This window comes from Metopolophium dirhodum, chromosome 9, assembly GCF_019925205.1.
Source record: "Metopolophium dirhodum isolate CAU chromosome 9, ASM1992520v1, whole genome shotgun sequence".
In the NCBI taxonomy this organism is placed as follows: Eukaryota; Metazoa; Arthropoda; class Insecta; order Hemiptera; family Aphididae; genus Metopolophium; species Metopolophium dirhodum.
This window is the reverse complement of record NC_083568.1, coordinates 2777804-2802926: the sequence shown is the minus strand read 5'-3', so window position 1 is coordinate 2802926 and position 25123 is coordinate 2777804. Positions and strand designations below refer to the sequence as shown.

General features: G+C 34.7%; 3 protein-coding genes across 3 annotated transcripts; all 3 read right to left on the bottom strand.

Moving 5' to 3' along the window:
* Positions 1 to 5926: 5926 nt before the first annotated feature.
* On the bottom strand, positions 5927 to 7454 carry LOC132952133 (uncharacterized). Its single transcript, XM_061024303.1, has one exon. It carries the CDS (start codon positions 7328 to 7330, stop codon positions 6206 to 6208), a length of 1125 nt encoding a protein of 374 aa, XP_060880286.1. The 5' UTR covers positions 7331 to 7454; the 3' UTR covers positions 5927 to 6205.
* Positions 7455 to 11403: 3949 nt separating this feature from the next.
* LOC132952181 (uncharacterized) lies at positions 11404 to 13012 on the bottom strand. Its single transcript, XM_061024374.1, has one exon. It carries the CDS (start codon positions 12915 to 12917, stop codon positions 11850 to 11852), a length of 1068 nt encoding a protein of 355 aa, XP_060880357.1. The 5' UTR covers positions 12918 to 13012; the 3' UTR covers positions 11404 to 11849.
* A 5569-nt stretch (positions 13013 to 18581) lies between these two features.
* Positions 18582 to 20313, bottom strand: LOC132952026 (uncharacterized). The gene has a single exon (XM_061024140.1). The coding sequence runs from the start codon at positions 20151 to 20153 to the stop codon at positions 18960 to 18962; it is 1194 nt and encodes a 397-aa protein (XP_060880123.1). The 5' UTR covers positions 20154 to 20313; the 3' UTR covers positions 18582 to 18959.
* Positions 20314 to 25123: the final 4810 nt, after the last annotated feature.

Sequence of the window (25123 nt, the reverse complement as noted above, 5' to 3'; positions counted from 1 at the left end):
GTCTTGTCGGCGTGTTTGCCAGCTGTGCCTGTATTATTAACATTATAAGTTTCTCTCGGCCGTGTCGAAACACCATCATCTATTTTATTACATTATACGATGACGCGGGCGCAAATCCGTTTAAAATAATAATAATATAATACAATGTACCGCAAACCCTCGCGCGGGCGGACAGCTTGTCTACTCGCGCGAATAATAGACGTGCCCGTAGACGATATTATATGCTTATGTGTAACGCATTAAACCGTATAACACAATATTATATTATATACCAGATACCTCCACAATCACACAATCGCATTTGGCGAAAACACGACGATCGTTCGGTGTGCACGTTTTGCTCGATTTTTGTACATTCGTCGGTTGCACAGTATTATATATGAACAAGTTCGGGCCCGGCTATTGTGCGTCGCCGAGGCGCTACAACACCGCAGCCGAACCGCAGCTAGGATGTTATTTTTATTAAATACAATAATAATAGAGGGTCGCCATGTGCACAATAATATCATTGATCCCTCCGAACGTCCACTCGGTTACGTCCACCTAGACAAATTGTATGGACGTGCATCTATTATAAACTAAAATAATATTTATTCCTAAGGTTGAATGATGTAAGTATTGCAGGTAATATAATATATTAATGCAAAATATATAGGATGTATCTAGCACTCCGCCCGGGTGAAACTATTGTTATCGGAGACCAAGATGAGTGCCTGCCTATACTAACTATTCTAAGACTTATGAATATTATAAGATAATAACAAATTTAAATTTAAAAATAACAGGAATTCGAAAAGAAACATTTCCACGCATTTTTTTAAAATCATTATTATATAATATTAGGGGAACTTCGCGTGTTTCGTTCACCAACTTTCTAGAGTGATTGGGGGGAGGGACCCCCCGTTGTCCCACGATGAACCTCTGGGGTCTTTGCCGCTGTAACTCAAGTATCATCTTGCTATTTAGTAAACGTAATTTGAAATATTTATAATAAAATATGCAACACTGTTTTTTTACATAATTCTATAGAGATATAATCTTATGAGTTATGCAACATTCTACGGGTCAAATTATTTAATAATAATATTTTTAATTTATTATTTTAATAATATTATGTATCATTTTATCCAACAAAAAAAATTTTTTTCGGTTTTTTTCTCCTATTATTGTAAAACCAATTTTTTAAGCTTAGGTATATTTAAAATAAGAATAACTCTTATAGACAGACACTTAATACCTACCAACCGGAATCACATACATCGATTCAAACCCAACCGGTATGTGCATAGGTCATTTTAAGTTATTTTTAGTATCAATTTTGTTTATTTTAAAAATAAAGTTGAACATTATTATTAAAGATTTTTTTTTTCGTATTACTCGTCAACAGCAAGTAGTTACTCGTAATATAGTTGAATTAATAATTTATTCGATCAAATTTGCGTGGGACTATTTTTTTCACATTGTTTTTTTGCGCAACCGATAAGTTAGATCGTACGATGATAATACTCACACATTATACACATTACCTATATATATATATATATATATATTATATTATAGATTTTGGCGATACGGCATGTGAACGCCACCGCTCGTGGACTTGTAGCGTGTCATTACAATATTGTAACAATATTATGTAAAATTCTGTACAATAACATAATATTATATTGTATATTGTAACACTGTATTGTTGTCGTCATTCGTCCGCCTGCAGGGTGGGTGGGGCGTGGTAGACACCGCGGTGAGGTGGCAAGACAACCTTTAGTTGACGGGGGGGGGGGGGGGGGGGGGGGGAGACCGATTGCGCAAATCCGACCTTACAATATCAAAATATCAAAATATTATCGCACAAAGGCCTGGCCCGAGTCTGCGTGCCCGTAGTTCACATATTATGTTCGCATAAATAATAGGTAAATGATTATATCATAGACGACGCTCGATGGCCGTCCATATATGACCGTATAATGGCCGCCGCCGAAAAAGGGTTTATATCCGGAACGGTCGGAAACTGACGAAAAATGCGTCTAGTCATCCGCGTCGGGAGATTCCGGGGTTGCGACACGCGGCCCGCGACGCATAATATAATATTTTATTTTATTATATTATACGAACCGTACCTATATTATGTATACCGTGGTATAGGCGAATAATACACGATATTTCCCTACGAGAGGCGACGCAACTGCACAATGCACATATTGCATTGTAATATTATAATGTTTAAAAAAAAAAAATCGCGCCATTGCGCTGCAGAATACGCTGCAGCACAGGTGCAGTTGCATTACAACAATAATATGCAAAAACGACTAACTCATCGGTGCCGCCCGTACAACTGCACAACATCATATATTACCTCTGTATCACACTCTGTATCACATATTATGTCGGTACGATATGATATAACTCAGTGGCGTACCTATTTAGGATGATTTCTTTGTGGGGAGAGATGATAATGAGTAAAATTATTTAGAATTACAACCCTTTCCGGCGCGGTACGTCGCTGCGATAATAATGTATAATGTGCATTATAACTGTCCCTGACGTGTCGCCCAATCAAATGCGTATTAAGACCGTCAACGCCATCACTCCGCTATTGAATTACCGTAATATTATAATAATATATTATAATAGTATGTATATAGTATTGTAATGACGCGATTAGAGAAACAATAAAACCATGCAGTCACGGTGCACACTGCAAAAATATAACGAATTAATAATATTACTATCGACAGCGTCTGTCGTCGTCGATCCGTCGCTCTATTCAAATCCGTGAGCGCACGTTATATCCTATGATATAGGATCTATATATATATATATCATAAATAACGATATTGTCCCAATAACGAACAAAAAATAATGACGAGAAGGGGAAAAACAGGACCGTTTTTTTTTTTGTTCATATGCGCACGGTCACTGTTTTTTAACTGTTTTTTTTTTTCATTCACAACAATGAATATTTTATAATAGGTACCTATATATTATACACAACTCTATCGTGTTTATATGAATTTAAGATTTGAAACATTAAATTACAATAGTTTAATATGTCATATAATTTATAATCTACCCAATATCCTAATATAAGATACAACCCATCCAGTTCATCTTGGCACTAGGCGATTAAAACAACAAAAAAAACTATATTAACTATTACTGAATTGGGGCCGGAGTGGTGCAGTTGACTGCGACTCACACGGTCATCGGTTCGATTCCCAGCAAAGGGCAAACAATTTGTGTGGTTTTACAGGATCACCATTTTGCCGTGTTGTCTTCCGATGGCGTCATCCGGTTGGACGGAGTTAAGACCGCACATGTCTCCTCTTTGAGAAGGTAGGTAGTGTAATCATGCGTTTAGTGATATTAGATACATGACATGATCTCCCTACTACACACTTGTGATAAGCATTGCCAAAGACCTTTAGGTCTAAAAATTAAAATATGTCATAAGAGAATATAACGAGAATATTAGCATCATATTTTAGATATTTTAAGAGAATATTTAAAATGAATCCGGTCTTTAGTGATGACAGACTAAAAAAAAACGTACATCATTGTAAAACCAATACATCCATCGCTCCGCTCCCAATCTTAAATATAAAAAGGTGGGTAAGTGGATGTCGCTCTGCTGTACAGTAGGTTACAAGTGGGTCACTGTAATGGATGTTGTTAAATTTTAATTCAATGATATAATATCATTGTATAAGAAAAACGATTCTGAGCGAAAACGGTCAGTCAGCCTATGATATTACCAAGTATATTTGATGATATTATTGTGAATAAAGCAATTTATATATTACCTATTTACGTGGAGCCTTGTTTTCAATTTTCAATCCTTAGCTATAAAAGTTGAACATTTTATAAATTTTAAACTACAAAATAATTATTAAATTTCAAATTTGATAAATTTTGTCAAAATTTGAACTTTAAATGCTTATAAAAAAAAATTGTGCCTATGTATTTTTAATATTTTTCAACTGCTATTGCAACAATATGTCAGGAGCCATGCATTACATTTTCACGCTTTTTTACCCAACAAATAAAACAGTATTGATATTTATAAAAAAAAAAACTAAAAAAATTTAAAACTAACAATGTCCGTAAACAGCTTAAAAAGAATCAAATTATTTTCAAAATTTTAATGTGTATAGAAAATGCTAATATAAACATTCAGTGACATTTTCAAGTATTTACAGTCATACGTTTTTTAATTACAACAAAATAAAAAAATAGTTACATGAGAATCGAGTGAATATCAAGTGTTGTAAAAATATGAATTTTAAACGCTCGTAAAAATTTAATTTGACTTTCTTGTAGACATTTTTTTTTTTTGATAAAGGTAGACAAACTTATGGATAGTCTTGTATTACATTTTCGAATCTTAGATTTAAATAGAACAATTTTTATGAATTCTCAACTCAAAATAATTTGCTAATTTTCGTGATTTTTCCATATTTTGTCAATTTTTTAACTGTAAACGATGATAAAATAAAACTGTGACTAAGAATTTTTTAAAATGCCATTGTAACAATGAAGCCTTGTATTAAACTTTCAAGTATTTTTACTCAACAAATGAAGTTTTATTGACATTCATAGAAAAAATACTAATACAATTGGAAACTGAAAATGTTTCTGAACAGTTTAAAACAAATCAAAATATTTTGAAAATGTTATCGTGTATATAAAATGCAAATATAAATAACCAGTGAAAAATTCATGTATATACGTTCCATTTGTTTTAGAGTTACACCAAAAACCAAAATCGATTTTGTAGAAAACAGATTTTGCGTAAAAATTCCCGTTTTTCCTTAATTTGTTGTGTTTTTCCCGGCGCTTTTTAAAAACTGTTGGGAATTTGAAAATTTGACCTCTCGAACGCACCAACTAGATTGACTTTCCGATCAAACAAGATACTGTTGAAGAAAATCGAAACAGTTTTACTGCCCCAAACCGTGATGACAGACACTAAAATAAAAAAAACACACATCATTGTAAAATCAATACATTCATCTTTCCACCCAGAATCTAAAATATACATAGGTGGCAACTAATTTTATGTTTCGTATAGGACATCACTGAATGTTTTATGACTATAGTTTTATATATTTGTCGATGTTCAACATTAGTTATTAATTCTTATTTTCTGATTTCAATTAATTACAATGTATTATCAAGTTAATTAATAATTAATTTAAGTGTATATAATATACCTATATTACCTATAGTATTATAATGACTTCTGTTTGAATTATTTTACAATGCATTATAGATATTAAAATATCCATAGAATTATAATATTATATTACCATCCATTGTATCAAAATTTATAACTTTAGGATCAATTTTCTTCTCATGAAAAGATTTTAAGTGTAAGATATATCCAGCTATGGTATAAAGCGATTTCAAACCATTTTCAAGTGAACATAATATTTAATACATGGCATTTGACGTAATGGATTCATTTTTGGTATAAAAATTAATAAATATGAAAATGTTTTAGATTTTCAGCATAATAATATATTTTAGGTACTTACCTTGTACATCTAAAACAAATGATAAGAAAAGGGAACGAAATATTGGGCACAGAGCAGAGCTTTGCTCTTTGCCCCGGCTTTGAAAACAATCATAATGTAATCACGTCAAAATTATCGTTAATATCCTTCACAATATATTATAATCGATCCATTTCAAATGCGGTAAAAACCCAAATCAAAAATACTGATTTCGTTTGGGGCATTATACGTTCTAATTTGATTACGATGCATATTTATCAAAATACATGTCGTTTGGGCCATTTTGTTTTCGAACACCAGTCAGACTGCATATTTCGGAAAGAATCTATTCGTTTTTCGAGGACACCGTATAGGTACCTAATATTTAATGTTCAGGGTTACCAATGAAATATATAAATAACTTCTGACAACGATTCATTATATTATTGTATACGTATATTGTATTGTAAAGTATTATTTAAATATTGGTATTGATTGACAGTGGTTACATTTTTAAATCTCTGATGAAAAACGAAAACACGAGCCGAAACGAATTCAAAAACTTAATAATATAATATCTAAACACTATAAGTTAACAATAATAATTATATTATATTTCATATCATTATAATGACTCCGTCGTGTGTGTCTGCACGTTCATCAGGTGTCTACCGTGCGGTGATGGCGCGTCTTCCGGACGACTATAGACGTGCCTAACTAGGGCCGGCTCCACTCGTCGACGGGCCGGCTTCACTCGTCGACGGGCCAGCATCACTCGTTGACGGGCCGGCTTCACTCGTCGACGAGCCGGCTACACTGGGACCGCCTTCACTCTTCGACGCGGCGGCTTCACCCGCCGGCGGGGCGGCTACGTCCAGGTAAGTGCTGTCCGGCCGCGGGCGCCCGCGGTAGAAGAACAGCGACGACCACAGGTGGTCGGGCATGGTGACGATTCCCAGGCTACGGGCGGTCCGGGCCATGTGCTGCGCTTGCTCGCGGGTCATGTTGGCTATTTGTTCTATCGACATCATCGTCTCGATCGAGGCGTCCTTGATCAGCGGGGTCTTCTGCGGGACGCCTGTCCTCTGGAAGAAATCGTCTTCGGTCGCGTACGGCATACAATACTTGGACAGGAAAATGTTGACGTTTCCGGTCAAATTTGTCATGCTTTTCGTCAACGCCTCCGGATACGGCAGTTTTTCCAAACGTTGGATGCCGTCGTACTGCAACAGCTTGATCGACTCCCAGTAGGCGCGCAACAGAACGGACAGGTCGGCGTCGGGCACGGCGGACAGAATGTCGACGAACGAGGCGGTGTTCTTCTTGAACGCGTTGGCCGTTTGCAGCACGATGTTCGCCTCGGCTTCCTTGACCATCAACAGTGAAATGCTGGACGTCTGGTACATCACCTGCTTGAACGTGTAGCACGCCAGCGCCCGGCGCACGGCCTTGGCACCGTACTCGACGAACGACCGGATGGTGCTGTAATATCGGGTCACCGTGGCCACGATTTCGCGCACGTCGTACAAGGACGCCTCCTCGTCCTCGCCGCTGGCCGCGTCCTTCCGTGGCCCCACCGGCGGCGCGGCAAGCCCTCGTCCCTTGTGCGGTGGCTCGCCCAGCAGCTTGATCGGTTCCTGCAGCACGTCCGTCCACTCTTTCTCGCGCATCATCACATGCTTGAGCAGCTTCCCCGCGTCCATGTTCGGCCGGTACACCCGGGTCGCCTTGCTCCGCGGCTGCCGCGGCTGCCGTGGCCGCCGCGCGACGCCCGCCACGGCCACCACGAACGCGGCCACCAGCAGCAGTCGCACCGCACCTCTGCCTGCGGCGTACATTTTCGTAGTGGTCGTCGTTGGCTATAGTTTTGGTGGCGACAGAACTGGTCTCTCGTCTGTAAACGATGTGAAATTTTGACGACGGCTGGCAACGGAATGCGCACGACGCGCGGCGCGAACATTGCCCGCGGACCGCCACGTAAACACAGACGTCGTCTGTTTAAATAGGCGTTTTGCGACTTGCGTAAATGGTGTAAAAGGTGAAAAAAATTCATACAAATTGAGTTCTTGAATCGTGCGGCATAAAATATTAGAATACTTAATTATTTATATTAGTGGGGGGGCTGGAGATTTATTATGTCGTCACCCCTTATATTCTGTATTTTATCGCTCGATTACTGGTGTCGAAAAATTCTAAAAACTGTAAAAAAAACTTAATATAAATTACGTACAATATATTTATATATAAAATTTTTTGAGAATATCATTATAATATGTGGTGGGAGAGAGGGTTTAACTCACGGCGCCGGCGCGTTGGTCGTTGGATTTTATTTTGTAGGTACATAATATCGATTTCGACAACACTATAGAAATCTTCGTGTGACGTATAATCGCTTTTGTCACGATTCAATTTCCTATAATAAATTTATAACTGTATAATATTATACTCGTTCAATTACATGCCAATTAAATTAAAAGGTGGACATTGATTAGTTTAAAAGTTAAATCCAAGTTTTGAGGATAATATTGTTTTTAAACCTCCCTACTTCTTGACTTAAGTGCATAGGTGGTTAAAGAATCTATTGTAACAACTTTACTAACCAGTTGGTTATAAAAATAATAGGCCAATCATGCGCTTATACGTCATGATATCTATACGGGCGATTGTAAGCTCGGCCCGGGGAAAAAAAATATTCAAAAGGTCTATTGTAAACTCGGCCCCAGTTTTTTTCAGGTAAAAATTATTTAGGTGTAAACTCGGCCCGAGGTTTTTACAGGTAAAAACGATTGACATGTAACCTCGGCCCGGATTTTTTTCAGGTAAAAACGATTGACGTGTCGGCCCGAATAAAAATATTATACGTATGTACTTATAATATTTTTGAGAACCATTTAGCATTACCCAGAGGACACCACGAGGAGGTGATTCTCATTATCCTCCAAAAATTATTTTCATTTTCATATTATTATTCATAGTATGAAATGCGTTATATAAATGTAAAATTGCATGTGTAAAAATTTAAGTAATATGTTTCATATGTTGTAAAAAAATATAAGTAAAATGTAATAATGTAAAATGTGTAAAAATATAATAACTAATAATAGGTTATAATATAAATTTATTTTTTGAAGTGAAAAGCCATATGTTTGACGTATTCAGTCACCGATATTTCCTTATTTTTATATTTTGTAAGTGTTTTTTCCAATAATTCTTTTTTTTTTTTGGTTTTTGTGTTTTGAAACTGAAATGGTGCATTTAGGCTATTGATTTTAATGTAAGTTTCTGTTTGTACTTCTTTTAATTTTGCAATGACAGAACATATATTGGGGTGAGTTGAATTGAAACTTGCATTAAAATGTGCATGAAATGATTCACATGGATTGGTTGTTAAATGCGTATCAACTAATGCACAGGCCCACACATCAGGCGGAAAAATAGCATCTTCTCCTATGTAGGTATCAACTAAATAATCTGAAAATTTAGTAACTCGATTATCATCAGGTTTCGATTCCATTAGGGTTAATGTAAAAAACTCTGAAACATTTTCCGGCTCTAGGAACACTAATCCATAACAATTAATCAACCATTTACTTATTTCCGAATCTTTTGTTTTGTAGTCTACACTCAATCCATTTTGTTGTATATTCCTATACCAAGCTTGTGTTATGTGAAATCGGCATCCATATATTTTAATGTTTGGCCAAATAAAATTAAAAGCGCGATGGATGGCTTTTTCAAAATCACTGATAATTGCTATTAGTTTAAAATCACAATGTAAAGCCCTACATTTTTCACGGACGTGTTTTAAACAAGAAATATAATTATCTGTAGTTTTTCCGGCTAATAAACAAAAAACAAGCGGTATGTAATGACCATTTATATGACCATGTATTGTAAACATCTGTTTAAAAAACTTGGCACAATATGAAAAAGTTCCGTCGACATATATATATTTTGATGTGCAAAGTGTTTTTAAATTTGCATCACAGCTAAAAATGATTATTTTTTCTTGTCTATCATTAATTAATAAAAAATTTGTATTTCTATTTGTTACTATTTCCATACTTTCTAATACCTCATGTACTTCGTCGATCGATTTCGGTAGCGCAGGCATTGACTTTCTTCTGGCGTTGTACATATTCCTCTTAACATACCGAATATCACTTACTTGCAGATCTTGCGCGTCAGGTACCTTATTTATTGCACTACAAAAAATTTTATTTGGCCTACTGCAGATATCCTCAATTGCTTTGCGTTTGGCCACGGTGGTAACACATTGTCGTTGTAGTACTTGGTCCAGGACAGGTTCGTGTTTATGATCATCATTTTTCTCCGTAATATTATTATTTATTCCAAAGGTTTTTAAAAACGCTGTAATGGATTTATACAACGCCACTTTATTTCACCTGAAGCTAACGGACGAGATACTTTAGAATATTTAAAATTATTTAAAACAAAAAGTGGTTTTCCACGTTGGGACTCAACTATGCTTGCCATCGTGACGGTTGTGTAAACACTAAACACTAGTGAAACGTCGTTTCAAAAGTCCAATACGAAAATGAAATTATTTGTCTCAATGTTTAAATATATTTTAGCATTCGAACAAAATATTGTTCACGATAAGATATAGATAAGTACGTTATTTATTATTTGCAGATAAAATTATGTCGTGATAATTATATATTATTGATCAAAATTATCGGGCCGAGTTTACAACCGGACCTTTTTTATTATCTTAAATTTTCCGGCCGAGTTTACAATCTACCTATTTTATTACCTAAAATGTCCGGGCCGAGTTTACAATCGACCTATTTCACTACTTAAAATTTCCGGGCCGAGTTTACTACAAAAAAGGTAACCGCGGGCCCAGTTTACATTTGCCCATCTATACCTATAGTTGAGACAAATAAGATAATCTTTTTTTTGTGTGTGTGTTTAATCACTGCGTATATTGTACAATTATTTATATAGTTGACACAAACGTCTAATACTCGAATTACCTAAACCAATCGTCTACATAAGTGTGAATAATGAACGAATAGTATGGGATGAATTTATAATAAAATGTTTTGTGATAATTTAAAACAATTTTAAGTGAAATAATCACTATAAGTGGGATCAGGTGTTAGTTAAAATAAAAAAAAATGAACTTTTTTTCCACACTAAGTTGAATTAATACCGTCGCATATTAACTTAAAAGTTTTAATGTTTAATATATATTGTATGTTTACTATTGACTGTTGAAGTTCTTCAACGTTGATTCAATTTAAATAGCTCAAGTTAATTAAAACTTTGCACGTTATCACCATTGAATATTGTTATGTTAGCTACGTCGGTCGGTCGGTCATTCAACCACACTCGTCAATATTTTTCATTATTGTCCCGAAAAATACTTGTAATGTTATGTTATTATTCGGTTCCTTATAAATGTAAGCACACAATACAGTTCAGTTCAATCACCTCCGTTTCCACTAAGACTTACCGTCCAGCAGTTGACAAAATCTCCATACACTGTGACTGGACTATCAGTCTAACATTCAGTCCAGCCGGAAAGCTATAATATATTTTAATATACATGCAGACATTTTTACTAACGAAATCAGTCTTGATGTAACAGTCATTATTATACTGTAGTTTGTCTCGGTCCATTGACAGTTTCTACAGTTTTTGACTTTTTACATGCCATGTGATTGTTTACAAAATATAATAGTTTTCTAGATATTTATTTGATCGACAATCGATTGATAATCACGCTAGTAAAATATGTTTTCCATTTATAAGGCTCAATATCCATATTTATAAAAATGTTAAATACTACAACAATGTAAACATTTGTACATTTAGGTACCTCGAGATGTTTTTTATAAATCATAAGAAACAATATTTTAATTTTTTAAAACTGTAGGTATATATTGTATAATATATGTATTTTATTTAATAATTGTCTAATTTATGTCTATTGTACAGTTACAATTTTAAATAATCCTTACAATTACGTAGGTATATAGTTAAAAATGTTTAATACTGTACTTAAATATAAAAGAAAAACAAAACATATAAATACCACATCGTTAAGATTTATTGAACTCCGCTGGTTATTTTATGGTGTTATGCTAACAATAATTATGATGATTTAAAAAAATGAAAATCGTTTTATTTATCCATAGCCAAACCATTTTTTTTATATTTTTAAACTCCCACAATTATTGTTACTATAACAAGTTACAACAATTAACGGTTATGGATATAGAATACTGTATACAATATAGTTAATTATAAATGTAATAAAAATAATATGATAACTTAGTGTCATAACTAACTATATTAATAGTAACTACTATATTAATTCTTATATTTTCATTTCCTAAAAAGGTTTTTCATAGATCGACCCGCTTTAGTAAGTAAACCTGGCTTTGGTTTTGTCGACTCGATCTGTCTCACGAGGATGTTGTTTTCGAATATTAGTTTCCAAACTGTCAGTGGCAATTTCCCGAGAAGCAGTTTTTTGAATTCCTTAAGCAATGTCCATCGCAACTTGTGGGCTTTTCTCAGTGTCGGTTCCTTTGGAATTTCGTTCTCCGGCAGAGTGGACGTCGATGGATCATCCGGTTCTGGAACATTGAACATAAGTTCTATAGCATTCATGTCAAGTAACACTGTATCTTTTTTGTCCTGACCATACCAAATGTCTGGGGACACAGCGCAATAATCCTCAGACTCCTCCAGAAGCAATTCTAGTTCATCAGCCTCTCTCTTGATGCGACTCTTGTACTTTTCCTCATCCTTGTTACGCTTGGTGTAAGTGACCCACTGCCTTCTGACCTCGGAAAAATACCTGACCAATGCGATTAGGGGATGTAGTTCCACGCCGATGCTGGCCAGCAGGTTAACGATCAGTTGGTAATCGTCCACCAGGCGTTTGAGGTGAAAGGCGAACTGTCCGATCGCTTCAAAGGGTATAGAAATCATGACAGCCAGCTGGAGTTTAGCATGTCTGCTGAACAGACACTGAGACGAGATGGCCAGTGACTTGACGGCGAAGTCCACGTACATGCCCGAGTAAGGACAGTGTATCATGATTTTCTTGCTGATATCGATCGCGTCAATTGGTTCATCTCCGAAATCGGGAAGTGTAGGGCAGAACTCTTTGACCAGACCAGCGTCGGCAGCCAACTCCGATTTGATTTTTTCACTCCGGACGGCCGACCATTGCTTGTCCATTGCCAGCACAGTGGTCAACAACTCCAACTTGTCCCGATGCTCATCCGGAAGATCATCCATTATATGACCGCTCTCTTCTTCTAAGCCAAGCACGCCGCCACCGCCACTTCCCCTCGGCGGCAGCAGCAGTAGTAGTAACACCAGTGATAGCGACTGGCCGGAAATATCAAAACTACCGCCATATCCTATCATCGTAGTCGTCATCGAGTCCACTGTCTGGCAAACAATTTTAAGTGGATAACCGCAGTTTTCGGTCGAGTTGACGACAACGTACTCGATCACCGTGTTTTCGGATAATATTGTGCAGCGTTTTTGAAAAGGAACAAATGAAGCGTATAATGTGTAGGAAAGAGGAAGAAGAAACCACACGTTTTGTTTGCACAGTTTTTTTATTTTTTCAAACGCCAAACCGTACAAGCTGCAAGCGACGTCGTCTGATGCACCAAATTGATATTTAAATGCTCGACTATAATACGGAGCGTGTCATGAATAGAGATATATGATATAATATATATTTATACGTAAATTTCTATGTATAATATTTTTCCAGATACACACTGTATAACCGTATATGGTGTGTGCACAGTTGGTCACGATCGTAAATTGTTGGACTAGAAAATTTGAAATATTGCATTTATTTTGTACTTGGTAGTACCTATATAGCTATAAAATATCAAATTTGTATTCTTTTTCTATGATTTATTGCTTAAAAGATATCAGGGCATGTCTTGTTTTTTCTCTCAGAACCACGAGCAACTCTGCAAATTTGCGTTCTTCGGAACCAAAAATGTGTTATAAGCTTAGTTTGTAGGTATTCGTCTTTTTATCAAAGCTTAAAGTTAATAACACTAGCTGTATGGGTACGTTAGATTTTTTACGACATTTAAATTCGTATGCAAGTTATGAGTATTTAAAATATTATAGTCCAAAAATAACGATAATAATGTAATTTTAAAATTACCAAATCGTATAAAATTCAACGACGTACAAACATAGATAATGTTTATAACTTTAAGGTTGCTTTTTTTGAAAGCAAATATACAATATTTTGAAGAATCGTAGAGAGAGAACAAATAGTGACATTCTGACATATTCTAACACTTTCTGACCATTATAGGAGGCTTTGAGATGGATAGATATAGAAAATATAGATATGGATAGAGGCTATAATGGACTACGCTTAGATAGAGAAGTCAGGTGACGATATAGAGTAAAAGTCAAAAAATAATAAATGGAAAATTACAGTGTGCCCCATATCTAAAAAAAAGAACAGACTAGAACTTCAGATTCCGTATCGTTTGAATATAATATGAAGCCATTTATTCAAACTACAACTTCTTGACAAGGTTTACGACACTAAATCATGCTTGCCCCCGTATTTTTCCAATTTCCATTTAGGTGAACCAAGGAAATTAGAAAATGTTGTAGCCCAGCTGGTAGCCGATAGGTTGTAACTTCTAGGCAACTATAAATCGGTACGAATACGATAATTTGAATGAAAACTTGGACATTAGGTACTTTGTTTGTTATTTTCTGTCAATAATACCGGTCATCTGCGGACCGATCAACATTTTAAATATTATACAATTTTCATTCGGACGGGATTGTATTAAACTGGTTTTGGTTTACTAACCAAAAATATATTTTATCTGTAAAACGAATTGTACAATATACAGTATATTATTTTAAACTCTTAATCTAAATAACATGTAATATTATTTGTCACCTGGCTATTCAAATGTGTACTGACGTTTATATATTGATCATCAGTAAATCTATAGATGATATAAATCTTTTTAGAAAGATCGCCACAAACAAACACACATACAAAGATCAACCAACTAATAGTTAGGTAAACCAATTTAATAGTCTAACTAGGTTAAAAACCCATCACTCTTTGGGCGTATACAGAAAATGTGCACGTAGGTTTAACTGCAGTATATACATTTGTATACTTAATTATTTGTTATCACATATAGTTAGTGAACCCTGAAGAAACGCCAACTGAGTGGATATACAATTATCAATAACGTGCATATCAATAGCGTTTTCATACTAAATTTACCGTGAAGGACAATCGCTTCTCGTTTATGAAGCTTTAAAGATAATCACATAGTTGCATAATTTACCACGTCATGTTCTATAAAAATCTCAGAAAGAAAGAAGTTTAAGAAAAAATTCATTTAAATTAGTATTACAGTCAGTGGCGCTTTTTTTCATAGTCCGTGACAGCGAGCGGCGATGCCAACAAATCTGCAGGAGCACCAATCTCGTTAAAATTCCAGTTTAAGTTGAATAGGTTATTTTGTAACCAAATGACCAAAACATTGTTTAAAGATGAAATTACGAGTATCAATTAATATTGCTTATTGTAATATTATGATGTGCTTAGTATCAGAATAATTTATTTAGCTGTCCATTGAAACATTTTGCCTATTAATTATCGGTAGACCAAGCCACACCTGGTCCGGTAAGTTGATTAAAATACGCCAAAGACAATTATATGAAATTATCAAATACTCAGTAGGTATTAATATGTATGATTTATTTATATTATATTAATAAGTGAAGCTAAAATATAACGGTTATAATTTTTACATTTTGTATGCATAATATAATATGATAACACGTTTATTACGTTCGTAATGTTTCGCTAAAATTAAATCAACTAAAATATCAAGTTTAAAATGTACATCACAAGTTAACATTACAGCACTGTGAATATAACTGTTATTAATCTAAACTACATACGAATAATATTGTATGCTATAAACTATTATTTCATCTCATATCTAATTATATTAGATACACGAGCTAACTAACAATAACTATGGATTGATGTGAAACGATATTATAACTATGCTTTTATTTTTGAGTTCTCTTGGAAATGTAATATATCGTACCACATGAACTTGGACATGCCGTTGACCCGCGGTGTACCACCAAAAACGACATTGAACATTTCCCGGCTGCTTTTGATCATTTTCTTGTAATGGGGGGTGTCGGCAAAAGACGCACCAGTATTGTACAGGAGATCCACCTTGTAGACTCCTATCATATCCGCCACCTGCTCCTCCATAGATTTATCTTCATCTTCTTTGGGTTTCACGACGCAGACGTCCTTCACGTAATCCAGCATTTTATTGGATCTCTCAGACAGCTGCTTGGAGTACTCGTTCTTGACATCATCCGCCATTTCATTGCTGTTCGTCTTGTATATATCGAAGAAACTGAGTATGGCAAGCACGTGTACATCCGTGAACTGGAGCGCGCCCATCGTCATCAATACCGCCTCGATGGCATCCTTGGATTTTCCTGACCAGCTAGCCGCCTTTCTCTGCGACTTATTACGTTTCATTTCCACGCGAATCAGGGTTATGAGGTGCACCATGTGCTTATACAGCAAACACTTGAACGATAACATCACTACATTCAGGCCCATGTCCAGTATGCTTCCCACCACGAACCGGCTTAATATTATGTTTCTGACAAAATTGTACGGTATAATTGGGTCCCGGGTATCGATCTTTGGTGACGTGCTACTGGAAGCCTCTCCTCCGCCGGACGTCTCTCCTGCACCGGCTGCTGCCGCTTTATTCACCTGCGCCTCATCCATGGCGGACGGCTCATGTCGTGCGTTTTTCAGAAGCTCATCGTCGATGATGCGCCCATAATACGTCCGGTCCAGCTTGTAGTAGACGCTCTCGAGGAATAAATGCCTCCACAGATAGTCTTGCTTGACGATGGTCGACAGCAATTCCAACTTTTTATCGTACGCCGACATTGCAGCGCGGGCACCGATAGCTGAACAAAAACACGCCAGTAAGACCACGGTCCACGGGCAAGGTCGCGTCATGGTGATTGCGGCACGGGACGGTTACCTCCGTGTCGTGTCGGTACCGATTTCGCTGTTCACACGAATAGAGTACGCCGGACCCAGAATACGTTCGCCGCGGGTGTGTCGTGGTAATGTTAATGTGAACACCTGCAGATGATGGCTGCCACGGAATGCCCGTAAACGCGTGTTGAGCAAATACGGCTCGAAAAACAAATCGGAATTGCGATCGCGATCGCAAGACCTGCAGAAAACAAAATTTCACGACGAAAAACACCGTACGAAATGATGACGCATTGCGATTTACTATAGGCGGTATTGTTGTTTATTTGATCAAGTGTAGTCCTGTAGGTACGCCGCAAACGGAGAAACTTTTAAGCGGCGAATCGATTTATTCGTGTTTTTTTTTCAATAAAGTTTTTTTAGATTAGTAAAAAAATTTCGAAAAAATATCCATCCAAATCCCATTTAGACATTGCGTATAATTTGTAAGACATTAGATATTATTATATTATAACGAAAGACGCAATCGCAGTAATAAAAAAAAAAACCAAAAAAAATGATTGATTTTATGTCAACCGTTCCTATATTTCACATAATATTCGATCAATATTTTGTAGCGCATAGCTCTTATATAATATTACCTATATATTATACACAATATTGAATATAATATAATATTTACATTTATTTTGATACTTCATACACTGCATGTAACCGCAACATTAGACCACAGTTATTATAGTGTTCTGTATAACTATACATTGTAATGAAGCCAGCCATTTAAATGCATTTACGACTGTTTTTTTTTTCTTTGATACCTCGTAGAAAGAAGCAACTTTTGTCAAATTTTGTTTCACATTTACTATAATTAGATATTATATTATAATAAGGTTTTGACTTTTTGGACATATTTTTATTCTTTTTAATAAGTTTGCATTTAAATATAAGCTGATAACGGATAACCTTTAGGATTTTTGTTTGGAGAATATTGATTTTAATAATTATTATATAATTATATCCTATATTTTTTCGAAGACATTTTCAAACTTTAGTGGTCGATAGCGAATAAAATGAACAGAAAAAGAATATTGGGAGGGTACTTACTACTGATTTTCTATAATTTTGTATTATTATCTTTAAATACAGAACAATAATTGTTTAAAAAAATCAATTTATTTAAATATATGTATAGACATTAATAAAAATGTATTTTGATACATCTATAATCTATATTAATATGTTTGTAGTTAATCTCATTAGATAAAATACATATATTTAAATAATTTGATATTTTAGATAGTGTAATTTGTCAATTTTAATGCGTATTATACCAACTATAGTTTTTTTTAGTAAATTTAAGTAAACGTATTTTTATTGTTTTGAACAATGAATGCTCCATACTGGCTTTAAAGTAGGCAATTTATTTGTATTAGGTACGTGTTCATATTGTTCTTTCTGTGTAATTAAATTAGCTCGAATGTTTCGAGAAAAAAAATCAAGTCAGCGATTTGCTGAATGAAAATCCAATACTTATGATATTATATTGATTCTGGATTCTATATTTTAAATAGCATATTATAATATTGTTACTTATTATTGCCTACTTGATCTGAAAATCGACCTCACCGTCCAGTCACCGAACACGCTTAATGGTTATTTGTGCGTATAATATGAGTATTTATGATTTAATGATAATTATAGTATACTTCAGTGACGGCAGGTGTCATAATATTATTATACTATATCGTACGTGGCGATAAGTGACTAGTTTTTAATGTTACATTTTCTTTGATTTTAAATATCATCCGAATACGATAATATCCACGCTCAATATACACGAAATATATTATTTTAATTTTTCGCAAGACGTTATGATCGTTTTTAAATATACACAGGTATTATTTTAATCTATGAAAACGTTATTTAGGTTGGAAGTAATAATAATATTTTGTTGTCGGCTATATGGTACTTCAATATATTTTCGATTCCATAGAAATTAACAAAATACATAGAATACAAAATACAAAGAGTGATATTCTACATTGTTTATTATATTATTAAATCGATAAAATAAAATATTGTGATACAAGAATAGTTAAAATAATAAAATTCGAGACACTGACACTATTATATTTCGGTAAAATATAGTTCGCTTACACAGTGAAATGTAATGATTAATATATTTTTTATACTATAGTAATATATAGACTCTATGGACACAGTATCGAGTATAGATTACTTTAATAAAAATAAATATTCGAGTTATCCACGTTGTTACTAAAAAATCATAACTAATAAATGCGTATAATATGCTAATCACACTCAGGATATTTAAATTAATATAATAATTTTCTATTCGTATATTTTCCAACGCCCCATCGGTTTATATTTTCTGAGATTTGGAGTGTTTACTTCCATCGCTTTTTCTGTTTATTTTTATTTTTAGTTTTTTGCTTCTTCTTCTTTTTCTTACCATTTCCTTCATTATTTTCTTTTTTGGTCGCGCCTTTTAATCGGTCCGACCACGTTTCATCAGGTTTAATCGGGACTTTAAGCATGCCATCAATGTAGAATTTGATGTCCATGCTGATCGGTAATCTGTAATCGAGAATTTGTAACCAAGTCTCCATGGGCATCGTTTCGACGTCGAGCCCGTCGTAAACGTCTATCATGGAGTCGATGATCTTCCCGAACTCGATCAGCTCGTTTTCCAGCGTTTCATCGTTGGGCGTGAGTTCTTCTGGCGGAGGTGGAGAGTTGTTCAGACTTTCATACTCGCCCAGATACTGGTATATCTCCGTATGGGGGGTGGGGTGACAGTGCCGTCCAAGCCTGATGTCTACCTCTTCCTTAATCATCTCGAGAATTCTGAGCAGAATGAGGTCGTTGTCGGTTTTTTCCGCGCCGTCGTAATCGTACAGACTGGTGGCAAAAAAGGCCAACTCACCTTCCACGGCCGCCACCTTGTCCACGAGCACTGCCAACGTCATGCGCACGTCGTCCATCGCGTCGTCGACCTTGTCTAATGGCTTGTCTGAGGGCTTGCCGTCCTCGCTGTCTGAGCTATTGCCAGCCACGTTCTCGTCGACCTTCTTCTTGTCCTTACCGTCGTCTTCTTTATTCTTAACGGGTTCCCTCATTTTTCGCGCCAACATGCCAATGCGGTTGACGACCAGTGACAGCACAAACGACACGTTGTTGTACGTGAAGCACGTAACCCCGGTGCTCAGTGCGTACGCGGCGAAGTTCGCGTTGGTGCCCGACCACGGGGTCTTCTCCATCAGTTGCTGTATAACATATATGACCGTATGGTCCTGTGTATCGTTCGGGTCCACCAGCTGAACCCGATTCAAAACTTCGTTGTAGGATTCCGTCATGCGGTACCGCGGCAGACTGAGCACGGACAGCTTAACCATCTGCTTGAGCACCGGCGACCACCGGGCGTCGTTGAGCAGCACGTGCTCGAACAGCGCCATCCGGTCTGCAAACGGCGATTCCGGGTGGCCGACCCACGTGCCCTTGACCACGGTGAACCCCGGCCACGGCGACATCGGGATGACGCACGACAGCAGAAATAGCACCGCCGTTGGCGGGCGCGTCATCGGTACGGTATGATTGGCCGCGGTGGTTTTGTTATGTGCCCGGTGGTCGGACCTCCGTTGTTGTTGTTGTTGTGATGGCGATGGACAGTGTGTGCGCACCGACGACGTTCGGTGTCGTTTGGTGTCGTTGTGCGAATGAGAGGTGTTCGGGTGTAATCGCTTCACGACCTGCACCGCCCGAAGAAAACTCGCTGCTGTTTAAACACAGACGCGTTTCCCGCGTTGTTTGCGAACGCGGCCCACCGACCAATCGAGTTGACTTTGAACAAGATTTTCGAAAGAAAAACAATCCAAAAAGTCGAAAATTATGATTAAGGCCAGAGGGACTTCATGCCCTAAAAAAACGTTGCAATATTAATTTATTATTATGCTCTAAATTATCACTAAGCATGCCCTTTAATTTTTAAACATGCATTTAAAACCGATACATTTTAATAACAATGTCTATTAGATAAATATTATTAATTTATGTTGCTAAAAACTTAACGCGTCAAACTTAAGCTATATTTGGGTAAAACTAGAACGTAAAGTAATAACACCATAATGAACAACCATAGAGCATAAATATTAAACTATATGACATTGGCGAACTAATGAGCATGTACTGTTTCTTTGTTTCCACCAAAAATTTTAAATTGCCATAACCCTCGTCGCTTGTTTCCAACAATACATAATTTTAAAAAAGGTTTCATTCCCATTTCTGCTAGCATTCCTGCATTAGTAAAACTGTTACACTTATATTTCGTATTTTTAGAGGACATTTCGCATTTTCATGTACTTGCATCTAAGTATGTGTAATAAATAACCAGTATTATTATTTAGATATGTAGGTATATGTTGTATTTAAAAAGAGAACAATTATTATTATTTTTAAGATATATTTAAATTTTAAATCATACTGTCTTATCTTGAAATATTGTTGCATGTTTTAAATTGCAAAAACGAATATCTCATATCAAAAAATGTTCGTTATTTATGTACAAAATATGTATTATGTATATTGTATATATATGTGCGTGAACTATGAAGATTTAAGATTTTATGGGACCTTTGTTGTTTGATCACAACAGGTAATATTGGCGGAAACAGCTAATTGCACTTATTATTTTTAGTGTTAGGTGCATATAATAATTATATGAGATATTTAAAAAATATGTTATAACCAAAACAAAAGCATGACTTATAAATTATAATACTATTTATCAAACGTAGTAACGTAACGAATTTGACTTATAATTTTTACTAGCTTAATTGACAGTTGAAATAACTTAGCTTTTCTCAGATGATTTAAAAAATAATCCATTAAGTTCAAAAAATTTTTGAATATTTTCGTTTTCATGATTTTATATGTTTTATTAATTTATATTATTAATATTAAAATTAAAATTAAAATTAAATAATTCGATGGTTATTTTTCTTGATCAAATAATGTTGTATATAGATGTATTTTAGTGGATTAGATAAGCATAATAGTATATGGCCTTAAATTGGTATTTGATATAGAAAAACTAATATTTGTTAAATTATTAATTGAGATGTGTAGCCTATAGGCATTGGGTATTTAATAATCATGTAAATCAAAATAGGTATATACACTGTACATTGCGACAAAAATTCAATAAAATAGTTCATCATAATTTAGGAAATACAGTCACTCTTTATGCGATCCACATACTGACATACACACTAGATTAACTTTTTTATACTACGTCAATATTTTTTTCCACATTAACTTTTAACTTATCGAGTTAAATGTATGATTTGTTAAGTGTTAACTTCTAACTTATCGATCATGTGTTTTCTTAAATTAACTTTAAGTTAATAAAGGTGGGCAACCTTTGCTATTTATTTATCAATCACTGCGTTAGTATAATGATCAATGTTCGTATTGTGCAAATCTCAGGAGTTAAACTCTAAATAAACATTAAAAGATAACTTTTAAAGAGACCAGAATTAAATGTAAAATATATTTTAATATTTAATTTACAATATTATTTTAGAAATTACCTGCCAAAAAAATATACAGAATATTAATGCCACATAATAACTCATTTGCAAATACAATTATGTATTATATCGTATGGCTATGCAAGTCCCCTATATTAATGTAATAATGCATAGTAATCTGGTGCACGTGGTCTGATACGACAAACACTTGTTTCGGACCCTACACCAAAATGTTTTTCAACCACATTTTCAAATTTAAAAAAAAAAATCAAGTTTCATCCGATATAAATCATTCGGCCATCGACCAGATGTTGTTTTTTTCACGCCACGACAATAAACGGAGTTCACTTGTAAATCCTAATTTATAGGGCGAAACCGTCCGGCTTTAATAGTAATAAACGTTGTCCCATTCTACCAGTTTCGATTTTTGCGAAATCAAAGCGTTTTTTTTTATATATATAATATATGTATTAGTGTCTATCGCTTATCGCGTGTTGGGGAAGTGTACGTATGACGTATGTATCTTGCATTGGAAAAGGGTGTAATGTTTACGATCAGAATATATTATTAAGTAAAGGATAAAACAAAAATTTGTCGATATTCTGGGATTATGTAAATAAAAACCACCGACAAAAGAGCTTGCCCGTTGAAACTGTGATAGTTTAAATTAAATTATAAATTCAGTATAAAACTATATAAACCCTACCCCTATCATTAAGTATTGTAAATAAAGTTTTGAATTTTTAATTTAAAAAAAAAAGTTTAAGCATAGCAATAACAATAATTGAGTTCCTTCTGAAAAAATTAAGACTTCTAATCTTACGTTATAATTTTCATACGACGTATCGATGGCTTAATTCAAAAATGTTGTAAGTACATTTTTTGACGAAAATGAGTCAAGTGCATAATAGTATAAGAATAGTAATAATATTGTATGCTTGCAAATATGTGGTAAGTGATATTGTACATATTTAAGTCAATAGATAGCGGACTATTATGTGATAAGTACTATAAATAAATATTGTTATTTCTAAAATGTGTTAAGTCCTATAATTGTGTACTAATAACAGTTTTGCAATAATGTGTTAAGTGAGCACTTACAACATTTCTACCGTCTACGAAATTTTTCCCGCCATATTGGGTGTGTGTTAAATAATTCTGTTAAGGACAGTTGTAATTTATTTATCTTTAAAATTTCTTCTACTCATAAATAGTTCTTATATACTAGTGATAGGGTAAATAAGCAGTGCATCACAACTATTCAATTTGGTTTAATTATTGCATAATCTCTTCAGTGATACATACAAAAAAAATTGAATTGGCTCTACTGTAAAATCCATTATTTTTTACATACCTACAACATTTTTGAATTAAGCCATCGGTATACTTTACGATTAGTTTTATATTTCAGCAAACAGAGTTTTGTTGTAACTGAAACTAAAAAATGTAGGTGATTGACATAATGCAGAGGTACCTATTATACAATTGAAAAGTTACAATTCATAAGAAATAGCCATCTGATAGTGACTGCTACGTCATGTCATTTCACCTTTATACATTTATTGATTTTGGTCACATGACGCATAAAATGATCGTATAAAATACAAAAAACATTGTTTAGAACTAGAATGATTAATATCTGAAAACGTATAAATAGTCTTTTACCCTCGTCGTACCGCGAGAATAAACAAGCATTACATCAATTGTCTGATGTAGTGTAATTCAATAATCAATTGGTAAACCACTACAGATAATATAATATTTTTCGTCACATCAAATATTATTATGTTAAGAGGACGCCACCCATGCATTTTATTGTCTCCATCTCACGCACGTACGACATGCAAGTTTGCATTCACTTTAGTTTCAATAGTAACAATTGACTTATCATCCAACTTTAAGGTAAAAAATATATTATCTGTACTCCAACGTTGGTTACGCCTATCGTTTCATACAACAATTATTCGTGGAAATAATATTATTGTTCTCGTTTATACGCATTTAGTTTGTAAAGACGTATTGGTGCGTCATGCAATACAATTGTTTAGTAAATAGTTGTAGCCGAAGATAAACAATTTAATCGATATACAATATATGTTAAGAAATTGAAAGTTTATGAGAAATATTCATCCGATAAGTCATTCCATCTTTATAGATTTATAGGAACATAATAATATATTATGTTATCGTAAAATAAAACATATTAATTATTATCATAGACATAATTAGTAAAATCTAAAAATGTGTAAGTCTATTTTGTCTTTTTCCTTCATTGCCGTTAGCGTCACATTATTGTGTAGGGATTTTAAATGGGAATTTATGACATTATTGAGGAGGCGAAATCCTGCTGCCGATTATTGTGTTATGTCGAAATCCCAAAAGTCTGATGCAATAATAAATAAAGGTACCACTGCACGGATAGTATAATATTTTTCGTCTCTTCAAATATTATGTTAAGCCAAAGGTTTAATCTCTATAATAATATTAAAACTCAGTCTGCAGTGTACAACAATATTATACGTCTCGATAATACTAATGTATACGTGATTTTTTCGCGTTTAATTTGTTGAGTCCTGCAGCAGTATAGGTACCTACAATTTAGTGCGAAACACTAATTTTACTTACAGATTACTTACAGTCTGTTTTTCGCTCAGACAGCTGATGTAATATCGTTGCAGCTATATACACAATACAATAAACACGTATACTCGGGTATATATCGTAGGCAACGAAGAACTCGAGCTGTTTTCGGTAAATGTATGCGTGATCATTTAATAATATTAAAATACTAATATAATATAATCGGTATCAATGTGTGCCTACCTAACTGTTCGCAAGACGACAACGCGGCGAGTCGTTTATGAAATCTCGTTATACGGAAACGCATTTCGCGTGTAATAATATGTTGATGTGTTTTTTTTTTAAAAAAATTCACGTTTTTACCGAACTACATTAGCGACGACGACGAAAAAAATAATCACATATATGTATATATATACGATACAGACGGGGCTAATAGTTTT

Coding starts and splice junctions, on each gene's coding strand:
- LOC132952133 (XM_061024303.1), bottom strand. CDS start 7,330: ATGTACGCCGCAGGCAGAGGTGCGGTGCGACTGCTGCTGGTGGCCGCG.
- LOC132952181 (XM_061024374.1), bottom strand. CDS start 12,917: ATGACGACTACGATGATAGGATATGGCGGTAGTTTTGATATTTCCGGC.
- LOC132952026 (XM_061024140.1), bottom strand. CDS start 20,153: ATGACGCGCCCGCCAACGGCGGTGCTATTTCTGCTGTCGTGCGTCATC.